The sequence below is a fragment of the Pantherophis guttatus genome, chromosome 3 (genome assembly GCF_059756535.1).
Source record: "Pantherophis guttatus breed Tessera chromosome 3, ASM5975653v1, whole genome shotgun sequence".
NCBI classification, from domain to species: domain Eukaryota; kingdom Metazoa; phylum Chordata; class Lepidosauria; order Squamata; family Colubridae; genus Pantherophis; species Pantherophis guttatus.
The window spans coordinates 95,256,918-95,272,968 of record NC_142065.1 but is presented as its reverse complement, the minus strand read 5'-3'; the positions used below and the strand labels follow the sequence as shown (position 1 = coordinate 95,272,968).

The following is a 16,051-nucleotide window of genomic DNA, read 5'->3' as shown; positions in this document are numbered from 1 at the left end:
TTTCATTAAACTAGACATACCGAATTCCAGCAACCGTTCTTTATATTTTGTAGCCTCCAGTCCCCTAATCATCTTTGTTGCTCTTCTCTACGCTCTTTCTAGAATCTCAACATCTTTTTTACATCATGGTGACTAAAACTGGATGCAGTATTCCAAGTATGGTCTTACCAAGGCATTATAAAGTGGTATTAACACTTCAAATGGTCTTGATTCTATTCCTGTTTATGCAGCTTAGAACTGTGTTGGCTTTTTTGCCAGCTGCAGGACATTGCTGGCTCATTTTTATTTTTATTTTTATTTATGTTTATATGCCGCCCTTCTCTGGAGACTCAGGGCGGCTTACAATGCATTAAGCAATAGCCTTCATACTTTGTATATTTTATACAAAGTCAGCTTATTGCCCCCACAAACCGGGTCCTCATTTTACGCACCTTAGAAAGGATGGAAGGCTGAGTCGACCTTGAGCCTGGTGAGAATTGAACTTGCAGTAATTGCAGGCAGCTGGATGTTAAATGCTGCCTTAGTAGGCATTAGCGTCCTACGCCACTGGTTGTCCACTAGGATTCCAAGATCCCTCTCACAGTTACTACTATTGAGCATGGTACCACGTATACTGTACTTGTGCATTATTATTTTTTTTTGCCTAAATGTAGAACCTTACTTTTTTCACCACTGAATTTCATTTTGTTAGATAGTGCCTAATGTTCAAGTCTGGAGCCCAATGTTAAAGTTATATTATACTATATTATATTATATTAAGTGAAGTATACTAATGCTCTACTGTAAGTAGAGAACAAAGAAATTATTTTATATATAAATGAAGATTTTGAGATGATGATGTAAAATATAAGTATAGTCATTAAAAATATTCAAAATTAAAATGCTATTATTTTAAGTTTTTTTTATAAAGAAAATAATATTTTACCTGTATTGGTAATACTACAAGGGCAACACAGATCATAATTACAACCAGCAATTTGGAAGGCCAGATCTTGGGAGTAACATCCCCAAATCCTACAGTGGAAAATGTCACTATGCAGAAATAGAGGGAGTCAAAGAGAGTCAGCTTGTTTCCTGCTCGTTCCAGATGTTGAATTCCACAAATACTATAGAAAGAATGGGTTAAAAAAAATAATCTGTAACTAGATGCATTACAATTCTGTTTGGTCAAGGGATTAATTATCTCATAAACACATTTGTATTAATGTAAAAGAAAAATCAAAGTATTGTTTTATATTTCACAAAAGTCTGTGAGTTTCAAAATTAATGAACCAATGTTATCATTGATCTCAAACACTGACATATATATGAGACCCAATTAACTGAATGTAACAAGAGAAAAAAATGCACTTTTTCATTTGAAAACACTGAGCAACTTGAGATCATATGAAAGCAATGTGTCTCTTAAATAGCCATTATGGTCACTTAATGATCATAAAGTTGCCTTTCTGGAAAGAATGTTAAAATTATAATCTTTCCTATTATAGGACCTATAATAGCTATCATAGCAGCAGGCAGAAGACAGCTGAACTGAGATTTTACAGCATTAAACGATACTGAACAGATATCCTCAATTACTAAATACTTTTGAGCAGTATTTAGAGACACAGTGTTAGCATATGCAAGCATGAATATATCACTCCATCCTATCCTTATCCACAGTCAATTTAATGAAATTGAACTTGATTATCTATTATCTAAACTTGATAATAAAACCTAAAAAGCTTGAATGTGTAGTTATACTATACTGCACAACTTAACGAAGTGATTCCATACATAAAACAAGCTTGGATATCTTCAGTGCAAGTTACCTCAACAATATTCATTTATATTCAGTGTTCTGCTATTTCTTCTCTTGGCCATACAGATATGTCATTTTACTCAAATTGATCTTTCCACAACTTGAATGGGTCATGGCTGAAGCTATCAATGTTTCCCTGCCTGAACATCCCATGATATAACTCCCACAATATATGTCTGTGTGTGTGTGTGTGTGTGTGTGTGTGTGCATGTGTGCATGTGTGCATGCATGTGTTTTAGAATTATACTTAAGGGAAAAAGAGTGGTAAGGTTAAAAAATTGGGCATCAACCACTTGAAATTAAAAAACAAAGTGAAATCCCAAAAGAAAATAATATTCTGAAAGAGTTCTGAAGCCAGGTTTTACAGATTTATGATTGAATGCACAGATCACGCTTTGTTCAAAGAACTCTCTTGAGCAGACTTAGAATCCCTTTGAAGAGTTCTTAAGGGAACTGAAATTTTTGACACTATAATAACAAAGGCAGTCACATGCGGGGGAAAAACAAACGGATATGTTCCACTTGATCATTTCCCAAATGGCCCTATGCAGTACGTTGAACTCTGTGGCATGGAAACCTGCTTGGGATTTCTCATTACTGAAAAGAACAGCTTTTCATAGATAATTAAAATTGTTTTCCTTTAATAAACTCTTCTCCATCTGAATTATTCTTTGATACTTTTTTCAAGAGGATGTGGAAAAACTCGGAGTTATGAAAGGGAAAGATTCATCTTTAGCTCATCAGTGAATGGTTATGTACTGAAGAGTACTCACTTATGTACTCACTTATGTACTGTCTGAACTTTAGAATATTGAGTCATTGTTTGCTGTTTTTTTATCTTTAGTACTTCCCGTAAAAAAAAAAAATTTGCACTTCATGTTTATCCCCAAAAAACCAAACAAGCAAAGAAAAAAACATTTCAAGTATTTATTTCCTGAATGTAAGGTTAAAGTTTAACCACAAGTTGGAGAAATCATGGCACAACAGCAACTTTCCTCATGTTTAGAACAACTGTTCTAAATTCTGGTTTTAGTCAAAAAAATGGCTTCCTCTCTGTAATGTTAACCATAGAATTGGGGTTTGATGAAGATATTGGGGGGCATGTGAGTCATGCCTTTCTGAACAGCTGATGGAGAAAAGCTCTTTATTTGACTCTCATTAGATGTAAGAAATATACCTTTCTGTGCTGTCCTATCATTGTGGAATTCTTTTTTTCACAAAGTCCATTGAAGATCAGTCCCTGAACAGGAGTTGACTAAAGTTCTATTTGTTCATTTCAGAATGCTGAATGCTCAGTGGCAAATTTAAAATGACTGTCATGTTTCTTCTCACCCTCATTATAGTACTTCAAGAGCAATTTCCTTACAGCTGCAGATATTCGTAGCCTAACAATAGCACTTATTTTTAAAAAGGTTGTTCTTCCAAGATAAAACTATTCATGGAAGATCTCAAAGCTAAAAAGATACATGAAAAGTTACAGTGAGATGCAAAATGTATAGCAATTTCTCTTTCATCTCCTTTAATTCTCCATGGTCAGCACTCCTAGTTTGAAATGTCTAAAATTATGGAAAAACATAATAGTGTAGAATGTTCTACAGTCTAATACACAATGAAAGATGTTCTGGTAAGAATATTCAAGGCATTCTACAAACATTCATGAGGTTCTAAAAGGAGTCAAATCTACAATTTTGGAGAAATTGTATAAGGTAAAGGACATTTCTGACAATCTTCACTGTGACTGTTCACTATTTTTCTAGCCTTAGGTCTATTTTTTCTCTGGAAGAAAATTTTAAAGAACCAGGCTGCTGATCTTCTTGTTTATAATTGTTTATAATATAATATTGTTTATAATATAATCACCTGATTTTAATTTTGATTTATTTTAATACTGATGTAACATTTTAAACTAATGAAAGCCATTTCAATATACAGATTTATATTATTATTATATTTTTAAAAATAAAACTAATGTTTTAATGTTTGTTTTCTTTTTCCATCTTTTTCTTCTCATCTTGTTTTTCCCCTCTTTGGAATTGTGAAATTAATGCCTTAATAAATTAGGAAAATAACACAAGCATGACAAAGGAATATTAAAGCTTTTTGGAATGCAATTCCCAAGAAGAGGCAAAAAACTACAGAGTAACAACTATAGCATAAAAGAAGGTAAGCTAATGGTTATTAAGCAAAACTCCAAAATACAATTACATGGCACAATATGAATGGGACTGAAACATAATTTTAAGAACAACTACATTGCATGTGAAAACAATAATTAACGAAAAAAAAACCCTTCAAAAACCATTTCATGTGACATGACTTAATGTCCATCAATCAATGGATTTAATAATTTGCAACCCAGGCACAACAAAACAAAGCACTGCTATATACATCTAAATTTAGGTATTCTGATACTATAAAATGGAGCTGGAAGACAATGTTGTCCTATTCTGGTACTATTTTTATTTCAATGTACATTTGCCTAAAAGAGGGAGAGTATAACAATCAAAATTGTTAGCTGATATCTTTTATTTATTTTTATTTTTTTATTTTATATCAAATTTATATACTGCCCTTCTCCCTGAGGACTCAGGGCGGTGTACAGCCAAAGTAAAAACATAAACTACAAACATTAAAATACAATTAAAAAGATATATATATATATATATATATTTGGCCCCATAATTAAAAACAATGACAAACCAATTTAAAAACATTTTAAAAAGTGTTAGGCCAGCCCGGCTTGCTCAAAAAAGAAAATTTTAAGGGCACGGCAGAAGGCACCAAGGTCTTGGATTCTCCTTATCTCTGGGGACAGCTGGTTCCAGAGGGTAGGTGCCCCCACAGAGAAGGCCCTCCCCCTGGGGGTCACCAGCCTACACTGTTTGGCTGATAGCACCCCGAGGAGGCCTTCTCTGTGGAACCGCACAAGTTGATGGGAGGCCGTTGGTAGTAGAAGGCGGTCTCGAAGATATCTAGGTCCTATGCCATGGAGCACTTTAAAGATGATAACCAACACCTTGAAGCGCACCCGGAAGACCACTGGGAGCCAGTGCAGCTCACGCAGGAGAGGTGTTGTATGGGAGTGCCATGCAGCTCCCGTAACTACCCACGCGGCCACAATCTGGACCAGTTGGAGGCTCCGGGTGCCCTTCAAGGGGAGCCCCATGTAGACAGCGTTGCAGTAGCCCAGGCGAGAGGTGACGAGGGCATGAGTGACTGTGCACAGGGAATCCCGATCAAGAAAGGGCCGCAACTGGCGGATCAGGCGAACCTGACAAAAAGTCCCCCTGGCTACAGCCGTCAGATGTTCCTCCAAGGACAGCTGCGTATCCAGGAGGACTCCCAGATTGCGAGCCCTCTCCGAGGGGGCCAATGATTCGCCCCCAATAGTCAGTGATGGAGTCAATTGACTATATCGGGATGCCGGGAACCACAGCCACTCGGTCTTGGAAGGGTTGAGCTTGAGCCTGTTTCTCCCCATCCAGATCCGCACAGCCTCCAGGCACTGGGACATCACGTCAAGGGCATTGTTGGGGTGGCCTGGGGTGGAGATGTACAACTGGGTGTCATCAGCGTACTGATGGTACTTTACCCCAAAGCCATGGATGATCTCACCCAGCGGCTTCACATAAATGTTGAACAGGAGGAACGGGAGTACCGACCCCTGAGGCACTCCACATATGAGAGGCCTCGAGGTCAACCTCTGCCCTCCTGCCAACACAAACTGCGACTGGTCTGAGAGAAAGGAGAAGAACCACCGTAACACGGTGCCATGGTCGATGGTATCAAAAGCCGCTGAGAGGTCTAACAGGGCCAGAACAGAGGAGCAACCTCTGTCCCGAACCCTCCAGAGATCATCTACCAACGCGACCAATGCTGTTTCCATGCTGTGTCCGGGCCTGAAACCTGACTGGAACGGATCTAGATAAGACGTTTCCTCCAGGTACTGCGGAAACTGTCATGCAACCACACTCTCAACAACCTTCACCACAAAGTGAAGGTTGGAGACAGGACGATAGTTGGCTAATACTGCCGGGTCCAGGGAAGGCTTCTTGAGGAGAGGCCTCACCACCGCCTCTTTCAAGGCTGTGGGGAAGTGACCCTCACTCAACGAAGCGTTGATAATTCCCTGGAGCCAGCCTCGTGTAACCTCCCAGGAAGCCAATACTAACCAGGAGGAACATGGGTCCAGTAAACATGTGGCCACACTAAGTCTCCCTGAATCCTGTCCACGTCATCAGGGGTCACAGAGTCAAACTCTTCCCAGATAACGTTCTCAAGACTATTCCTTGTCACCCTGCCCGAATCTACCCAGTCAGAGTCCAAATCCCCCCGGATCTGAGCGATTTTGTCATACAGATATTGTCCGAAATCCTCAGCCCTGACTTCCAGGGGGTCCTCCCGCACTCCCAGATGAAGCAGGGAGCGGGTCATCCTAAACAGGGTGGCTGGATGATTCTCTGATGATGCAATAAGAGCGGAAAAGTAATTAAACTTTGCCGCTTTTATCGCCACTAGGTAGGTCTTAATATACAACCTTACCAGTGTTCAGTCAGATTCAGTGAGACTGGCCCTCCAACCGCTCTCCAGGCGTCTTTTCCGGCACTTCATCTCCCTCAGCTCCTCGGTAAATCAAGGAGCCACAAGGGATCGGCACCGGGTCAGAAGCCGCAAAGGCCAGCCGCCCGATCCCAGGCAGCCACCAGGTCCTCGGCCGAGTCATGTGCCAGATCCTCAGGAAATGGCCCAAGTTCTATCTGGAACCTATCAGGATCCATCAGGCGCCTGGGGTGGACATCTTTTTGGCTCCACCTCCCTGCAGCGGGGTGTAGCAGTTCGAAGGTCCAGATGAAGGAGCGAGTGATCTGACCATGACAAGGGTTCCATGTCTATATCCCCTATAATAAGACCACTCAACCACTGGCCAGAGACAAAAATCAAGTCCAGAGTGTGTCCCCCCATGTGAGTGGGGCCATGAACTAACTGGTTCAGGTCCATGGCCGTCATGGAAGCCATGAACTCCCGAGCCATTGCAGATGTTTCACCAATGGACGGCAAGTTGAAATCACCCATGACCATAAGCCTAGGTGAATCAACTGCCACCGTGACTATCATGTTGAGTAGCTCAGGCAGGGCCGTTGCCACGCGGCAGGGAGCCAGGTACGTAAGCAAAAGCCCATCTGAACCCCATGACCCCATCTCACAAAGAGGGATTCACATCCGGCAATCTGCGGCACAGTGGTCTCCCTTGGACCAAGACCTTCTTTAATAATAACCACCACCACCCTGCCCCTCCCCTGGGCCCTCGGCTGATGGAATGCTCTGATCGACCAGCACATCTCGACCAGAGAGACCTCTCCCTCCAGTCCCAACCAGGGCTCCGTAATACCCGCCAGGTCCACTCCCCTCTCCTGAATAAGATTGTGAATGAGGGGGGCCTTATTTACCACGGTCCTGACATTGCACAGCATCAGCCGGAGGCCCAGGTCCTGAGTATTTGTGCCATCTAGTATCCGAGAGGAGCTTTGGGGACCGGGGCATGCAATTGCTCTCAAACAGCAAGTGCGCACCCCCAACACATGATATGGTCCCCTGCTCCCACCATATCTGCCCCTCCCAACCACCGTGCTGATGGTACATCCCTCATTAGGATAGCCCTCCATCCCCTCCCCAGTTCCTCGTCCTGCACCCTCCAAACCGTTACCCCGTGCCGGGCTCGGCTCCGACCTTGGTGGATTACCCCCCCCATCCCCTTTGGTCGTCCTCCCAGTTCCCCTTAAAAGATTATTAAAAGCCCTAATTAAAATACCCCTCAATCCCCGCTTTAAAACCTGCCACCTCTCGGGGCTCCAAAGCCCATCCTTAAGGTAGGCCTTCGATAAAGTGGAAGGCCATCGCCGCGAGAGGGGGGCATCTCGCAGCGCAAGCAGATCCGATGAGGTATAAGCCTCAGCGGATCTTCCTACATGCATTATCTTACTTCTTTTCACTTGTATGCTCCAAAGGACAGATTTCTGCCTGCCTATCCTGCTGCTTCACTTGAAAAATCAAACACATAAATTGGATTCTGTCTGTAATTTAGAGTGAAAACTATTGTAATATTGCACTTTATGTGATTGTGTAGCCAGTGATTCTTGAAAGCATAATACATCTCAGTATTGTTCTGCAATTCTGTCAATAGTAGTAAACACTAAGAGCAAGAATACAAAATAATAATATTTGCTATTATTTTTAAGATGAGTTATTGATGATGTGCTACTTTTAGATATAAGCAGTTTCCTTCTGCAACTATAGACACAGTCTGTACAGCTGGATTGAAACAACAAAACTGTGCAACTACGTCATGCCACACTGGCAGGTCATAATCTAGAAAGCAAGATCAATTATTCAGAATACATACATTTATTGCAATGAGCGTGAAATTGGATTACAGATTCCTGGGATTGGCTGTGCATATTTTGGCCCTTTTTATTTAATCAGGAAGTTTTATCAGGTTTTTTTTAATTGCCTTTGATCCTTCTTTTAACAAAATGTTGGTTTTATGGGGAGGATATTAATTACCTAATTGATACCACAAAAATGTTAAACTAGTCATCTTCAGTAATATTTTGAAAATGTCCACATCAAAAAATTCCCTCACAAAATAAAAGTTTAATAGCTCATTCTCAGGGTGTAGTTATAAACAATAAAGAAGAGGTTATGCATATATATGCCTAGTCCTATTTTCAGAATCACATCGAAAGGTATTAACACTAATCTGCTTTCTGCTAATTTAATTGGCAAGAAATTTAGTCCAATACTATGTCCAATTTCTTCATTGATAAGGCCTGTCCTGGAAATTTTGTTTTTCCATAAGGCAAATTTATGAGAAGTGACCCTTCCCTACCTTAAATCTCTTGCCTTGGAATTTACAAATTATCTCTTCTTCCATTCACATGGTTGGCTTAAGAAGAAATTTTTAAATTCTTTTAATTAGTCTGTGATTCTTAACTTTCGGGCCAAAATTTATATATATTTTTAAATGTTTTAATATTTGTATTCTATGTTTTTTATCCTGGCTGTACACCGCCCTGAGTCCTCAGGGAGAAGGGCGGTATATAAATTGGAAATTAAATTAAATTAAATTAAATTAAATTAAATTAAATTAAATTAAATTAAATGGAAAGGAAGTAATTTCTGTCAACTCTATCAGCAACCCATGGAATTCCTATAAACTTATAAATGCACAGGTAAATGCCAAGAGGATGATACACAAAATCATAATTTTGTTTTATGTAAAGTCTTCACTACATAATTGAAGTCAGAATGCAGCCTTTAGCAAAGACTTAATGAGCAATGTGTAAATATATGATTGATTTGTCAGGCTTGGCTCTTCTTTAACATGCAATTATATGGAAATTTAAAAAAAGGTCACAATGCAGCATTTATGGCAACACTTTCTTTACAGGCTAACATAAACTGTTTCCCACACTTTGGAAAGTGACAGGTCATCATTCGTGGGAAGGACATACTGTGGCTCACTGCAAACTGCTTTTGCAACTGTGGTCTGCAAAGCATAAAATGTAAATTTCTAATACTGAATTTTACAGTCTATCCAAAATGCTGGGCCTTCACTTATTGAATTTGTTTCTAAGCTAAACAGGAATATAAAAGCTGTTATATTGTGAGCCATTAAGGTCCATCTACCAAAGACTTTATCAGCCCTATTTAGAACTTTAAACTTGCAAGACAGATTATTTACCATTAAACTAAGCACTTGCATTTGTTACACAGCAATACTTGGAAAATGTCACAAGATTTAACTGTTGAATTATATTGTATGGTACATAAATATTAACTATTGCTTGCCAAATCCATGTGTCTTGCCAATAAATAATATATTACATATATTAATTCCTCCTAACCCAATATTTAAAGATATGCTGAATTCTAGCATTGCCTATAGCATTTTCTTACTTCAGTGTGTGCGTGTGTGTGCGTGTGTGTGTGTGTTTGAATCAGTTTTTGATACCTGCTGATTGTTTGGAGTAGTCCCTGAAGTTTTCTTAGCAAAGTTTTTTGAAAGTAGTTTCCTTTGCCTTCTTCCTAGGGCTGAGAGAAACTGGCCCAAGGTCACCCAGCTGACTTTGTATCTAAGATAGTCTCCTACTTTCTAGCCTGACGCCTTATCATCACTCTAATAAACTGGCTCTCATCATGGAGTTTAGGGGAGAAAAAAATGAATAACTTTACTGCTGTATATTATGGTTTTTATGCTTGACCCTTTGGTAGATGTGCAAAGTCTTTGCAAATCTTTGGGACGTAAGGCTCAATATGCTTGATGAATGAAACAGAACCTAATGTCTATGCCCAACTTAGCAAACACTAGTCCAGGCACAAATTTTGGAAAATTATTTCTCTAAAGTGACCAGAAGTTCATAAAAATGTTGCTTCACAAGCCTGGATAGATAACAAAGCCAGCAGCAATCCCACTTCTCCTAAAAGTAACTGGATAGAGACTGCCATGGGTATCAATTAGCTGCTATTTCACACTACTGGAGCACAAGCCACTCTATAACCATAGCCTGTCTACTATTCAAGATGCCCCGCCTAAAAAATTCTATCAAGAATTCTATCAAGAATTGTATATTATGTAAATGGTGCAACTCCTCTGCGAAATTATCAAAAATAAGGCATGATTATAAATGAATTATTTGAGTAATTTATGCCAGAAGGAAGATACTTCAAATAGATGTTAATCCCCAATGCATATTTAATGATATCCAAAACAAGGAACTACTTTATTCAAAACCTGTGATAAATACATCAAGTAGACACAAAGCAAATTGTTAAGCAAGAGTGCTCATATAGTTAAAGAAATCAAAAACTTTGATAGACAGTGAGATTAATTTTCTGTCAGTAAAATAAAATCCCATTCCTGTTACAAAACAGGTAACCCTTTGAAAGCACAGGTCTTCTTAAAAAATTCATTATATTAATCTTTCCTAAACATATTGGAGAATATACATGTTTGAAAGCACAGAAAAATTTGAAAATAAAGATATTGGTGTAATGGATAAAGAACAAACCCTCAGTTCTGCCCTATAAAACTTGTCTTTCTCTCAGTTCATATTATGAGGCATAAGAGAGTGAAAAAATAAAAGTCAGAATTCCTGAAATGATATATGATATCACATGATAACCCAGAGTGGCGTATAATTTGAATCATAATTGAGAAATGATCAATCAGCTCCAATATTCCATCTCATAACAAAGCAGCAGAATGGAACAAAGCAGCAGAATGGGGCAAATAAATCAAACTATGTTAATTGGTGACCTACAGGTAGCTAAAACTGAGATGTGTCCATCAAAGACCCCGACCCTGTATTTTATAAAACTGTATTTTATAACATGACAGAAAAGTAACATGATTTACATTTTATCATTTTATATGCCTGCATGGCCCATACTATCTAGTTAAACTAAAATAAACTTTATTTACATGAAATCAAAATTAAGCTTTTGTTAAACTTTATTAGTCAGATTAAAATCCTGCTGTTAATTGAGAAACGCTGAATAGTTTACCAGGTATCCTTTTTATTTTTATTAAATCAAGTTTTATTGAATTTTTTTCTGCATCCTTTTTATTTTATTCACAATTTAGAACAATTCAAAACTGACTGAGGTAAATCCAGTGAGCTCCCATCATTGAAATTGGGCTTGAACCTAAATGAATACCCTAACCTCTAAACCACACTCAGTCTTGTGTCTTTTTTTTTTTTTTTGGCTCTACCCAGTTCCTCATTCTGGGCCCAGCTTACTATTTTCTTCTCCCCTAATGTTTTCCTACAAGTGCTGGGTCTGCTTTTTTTTTTTTTTTTTTTTTTGGGGGGGGATGCAACAGGAAATAACCAACTGGATTTTTACCTGAGACTGATGTTGTGGGCTGAGACAGACTAACTGTTATGTTTTCATGCTTAAGGAAAACTAGAATTCATAGTCTGCTAGTTTCTAGGCTGGTGCCTTAATCATCAGACCAAATTGGGTCTTTGGGTCCAGCTTACTATGTGCTATTATAGTATGACCCTATTTAGAAACTCATAGAATGGAGATAAAATAAAGAAAATAGTGAAGAAATATCAATTTGTTAGTTAAGTAATTTGCAATTGCAATTAGCTTGAGGGGAAAATAGTTGGCACCTCATTCAAAATGGCCTGTTTTACCAAGCTGACTGTGCATTTTTGTCATTGTTATATAATAAAGTAATAAAGTATCAGATGAGAGGAGAGAGAGTAATGTAATGATGGAGAGTGGGCCCTCTCCATCATTACACGTGGAAAATTGACATTATTAAACATTCCTGTCCACATGAATGTACTTCCACATGAAACCCACTTTGAGTAAGCTGATTTTTGCAACAAATTTTCAAACAAACAAGCTAATATCAAAAAAGTATCAGAGTGTGGGACTTCCGGTCTGGCGCCGCGGTGCTACAGTCAGGGATATGGCAGGCTCTAATGAGCCCACGAAAACCCCGATTGACAAACCACTGATCAATCGGTCTTCGAACCGACCCAGTCTTGCAGGGATGGGGGGAGAAGGCCAAGAGGAACAGGAAAGTTCCTCGGAGGCCAGAGGGAATCCTCAAAGTCGGCGGTGGGGATAGGCAGCCATGGCGGCTGTCGCAAAGCCACAGCGGACCGTGAAAAGATCATGCAGGAGAGAAGAGGAAAGGACGAGTTTTTTCAAAGCTGGGTGAGTGACACCAACCCAGGCAAGAAACAACGTAACTGCATGGATTATTACAAATAAGACCCCAAATTTTAAACAGCGGCTACAAAGCATTGGGGCTTGAAAATTTGATAAGGAAAAAAAAATTGGAAACAAAGACCCAAGATAGAATTTGTTTAAGTACAATTGATCTGGAAGAATTGGCTTTTTATGAACCAGAAAATTGGGTTTCTCTTTTATTTTATTTTTATTTTATTTATTTTACTTTGATTTATATGCCGCCCTTCTCCGGAGACTCAGGGCAACTTACAAGGCATTAAGCAATAGCCTTCATACTTTTGTATATTTTATACAAAGTCAGCTTATTGCCCCCACAAACCGGGTCCTCATTTTACCTACCTTAGAAAGGATGGAAGGCTGAGTCAACCTTGAGCCTCGTGAGAATTGAACTCGCAGTAATTGCAGGCAGCTGGAAGCTAAATACTACCTTTAACAGTATCATTAGTCTGCTGCGCCACTCAGGATCAGGCTTAATTGGAATAGATTGGAGAAACATTCTTTTTTTTTTCTTGGGAGTTAATAACTGCGAAAAGTTAATGAAGAAAGACAGGCGGATGGTTACATAATAGCTATGGAGTCTGCAGTGACTAAGCAGAATGTGGATTGAAGAGATTTCCCTTCTGTTCGGAAAAGAAACATTTTGAATGGCGTTTTACTTTGGATTACTTTGAAATTAACTTTAGATTTATGGACTCTGGAGATTCCTATTCTGTCACTGGGTGATTTTATGGAGAAGAAAGAAGAAATACTCTGGATTTACTAGAATTGAAATTAACTGGTTTAGCAAGAAAAAGGTGTGGCGCAGCAATAAAAGAGAAGGAAGTTGATGTATTATATATGGAATAGATGTTACTAAGCATTAAAGTGACACACAGAGTTTTCAACTTGGATGTATGGATTTTTAAGTGGAACACTTATGGACAGATAGGGAAAGGAAGAAATAAAGTAGATAAAATTGAAATGTAATGTTTTAAAGCTTAAATATATAAATGTTTTTTGGATAAAAACAGGAGGGCTTTTGGAGTAATAAGGATGAAAAATAAGAGATGGTAACTAAAATAGAGGATTGATGTTTAGGTGGTTAAAGATAATAAATAAGAGTATATACTAATATGAGATAACTCCAAGAAAATTTACTGTTAGATGTAATATGTTTTAACTTTAACTTGTAAACAAACTTCAGACTGGTGAATATGATTGATTAATATTTTATTGGATGTAACTACAAGATACACAGACTTCAGTTATAAATTGTGATTACTGAGAATTAATTTGGAAAAACATGCTGCAAGATACATAGACTTCAGTTACAAATTGTGATTTAATTCAATGTAAACTGGAAATGATGAATATTATGAAACATACTGAGAATTAATTTTGGAAAATATGCTGGGAAACTGACATATAATAGATAAATATATTAAAATAAGAGATGATGGGCACCAACTAAATAAAAGTTTGAGACTTTGAAGAGAATATGATAGAAACCAGTAAAAATGGAAAATGCTGGAAATTAACCAAATAATAATGGGAGAGTTGGAGGAGACTATGCTGGAAATCAGCCAAAAATAGGGGGAGTGTTGGAGAAGACTATGCTGGAAATCAGCCAAACAATACGGGGTGCTCAGGAGGAGACTATGCTGGAAATCAGCCAAAATAAAAGATGCTGGAAATCAGCCAAACAATAGTAGGAGTTAGGTGTAATAGATAAGCGGGGGAAAATTAAAGATAAATTTGATAAAGTTTAAGATTTTAATATTTGATGAAATGGGTCAAGAGACTAAGAAAAATGAATAGAACTTTGTTTTATAAACTGGAATAAAAATAGAGTTGTATTGAATTTGAAATTAAGATTGTGGTGATAAAAATGTAAGGTAAATAATTAAACTATGAGGTTAGAAGATTGTTAAAATTTATACTTTGATATTGATGTTAAAAGATGTAAGGAAGAAAAATTGGAGAAGAACCAGATACAAGTTGGACATGGATATAAAGATGAATTGTTTATTTGGAAATTAAATTTGCAGTGATATAATAGATCTGTTTAGATTAAGATGCTAGAATTTATGTTAAAACTCTTTTTTCTTCTCTTCATGTTTTGATTTTTATGTTTAAAAGATGTAATGGAAAATGGGAATGGAGCTTGTTAAAGGAATGTAAGCGTTGTACCTATCTATGACTGGATCGAGACTTTGTTCTTGAAAGTTATATTTTATGTTTTATGTTTGAGAAAAAAAAAATCAAAAAAAAAGTATCAGAGTGTGAAAGCTTTCTATGTCCTCATTAATAGTTGGATGGAAAAGGAGTGAATATAAAGTTCTTGGAAGGTGAGAAGACTCGATCTTGACACAGAATGTCTCCCTCTGTTTTTATGAAGATGATTAGATTGTGATCAGACTATAAACTAGGATACTGTCAAGCACCTGCCACTTTACAGTGCTACCCAACCGCATGGCAACTGGTCTTTTGAGATCTCTGCCTCTCCTTTGTGGCTTTGGCATATGTTCATGACACGAAGCAAGAATCCAGTGCTACCCATATATTAAGGCCTGAAGCAGTACAGTTAAAAGTAGTACAAGCTCTATACAGTTTCCTGGCAGAGTATAACAAACAGTATATGTAAGCAATTATCTAAAATATTAATATTTACTAGTAATCCTTTAAAAATATAAATGCAGTAATTAAAAGATTCAAAGGAACAGCAATATAAACAAAAGAGAAATCAACAGAGGACTGTTTTAAACCAGCCTGAATATGATTTCAATTACCATGATAGATAATTGCTTTATTTCCTTCGCTAACAACTGTGTCATTGGTATTTTTGTCAGTATTTAGTCTATTTTTTCCCCACTCTACCAGGGCCAGAACAAGACCAGAATAAAATGGCACATAATAAGCTGGTGTCTGCAGATGCAGAAGGCAGCAATAATTGGTGTAGGTCAACTTGCCTTTTTTCTTCATCTTTTCCTGTCACTTACAAAACATAGGCTTGAATCTGAACATAATGTTCCCTGGCAAGCAGCACTAGCCTCCTTATCAGTGATAGACTGCTGTCAAATATTTTGGTTTCCAGTAACTCAAGAAAGGGAGAAGACTTAGGGAGAATAGAAGGCATATTGTTATCAGACGTTAGCAATTAGGTATTCTATAAAGATCAAAGGTATCAAATATTAGAAATGCAAAATGGTGTGACTTCAGTGTTTTATAAAGGTTTGAAGAGAAAGTTCATTTTAGACCTCATATTTGATTTCAGGATTCATGTAATCATAACAAGAAATAAGTATAAAAATATTGGAGGGAAAACCAGATTTAATAACCATATTTGTCAGGTTTCTTTAAATCTTTTACTGTTGTGATTTGTAATATTTACCTGCATCCCAATGTTAGCATTGTATAAAGAAAAGTTTCCCCAGAAATAGTTTTCCCCACTGGACCAATTCCTTGGGAAGACATACAGCAATATAAACAAAGGGGGCAGAG

General features: G+C 37.9%; 1 protein-coding gene across 3 annotated transcripts in view; it reads right to left on the bottom strand.

Annotated features, from left to right (window-relative positions):
- The window catches only part of KCNT2 (potassium sodium-activated channel subfamily T member 2), a 216,535-nt gene that overhangs the window by 91,883 nt on the left and 108,601 nt on the right, over nt 1-16,051 (bottom strand). For all 3 annotated transcript variants that reach the window (XM_087890080.1, XM_087890081.1, XM_087890082.1), the window contains exon 10: nt 926-1,106. In XM_087890080.1, coding sequence (XP_087746206.1) covers nt 926-1,106 — 181 coding nt within the window. The remainder of the gene's footprint in view (nt 1-925; nt 1,107-16,051) is intronic.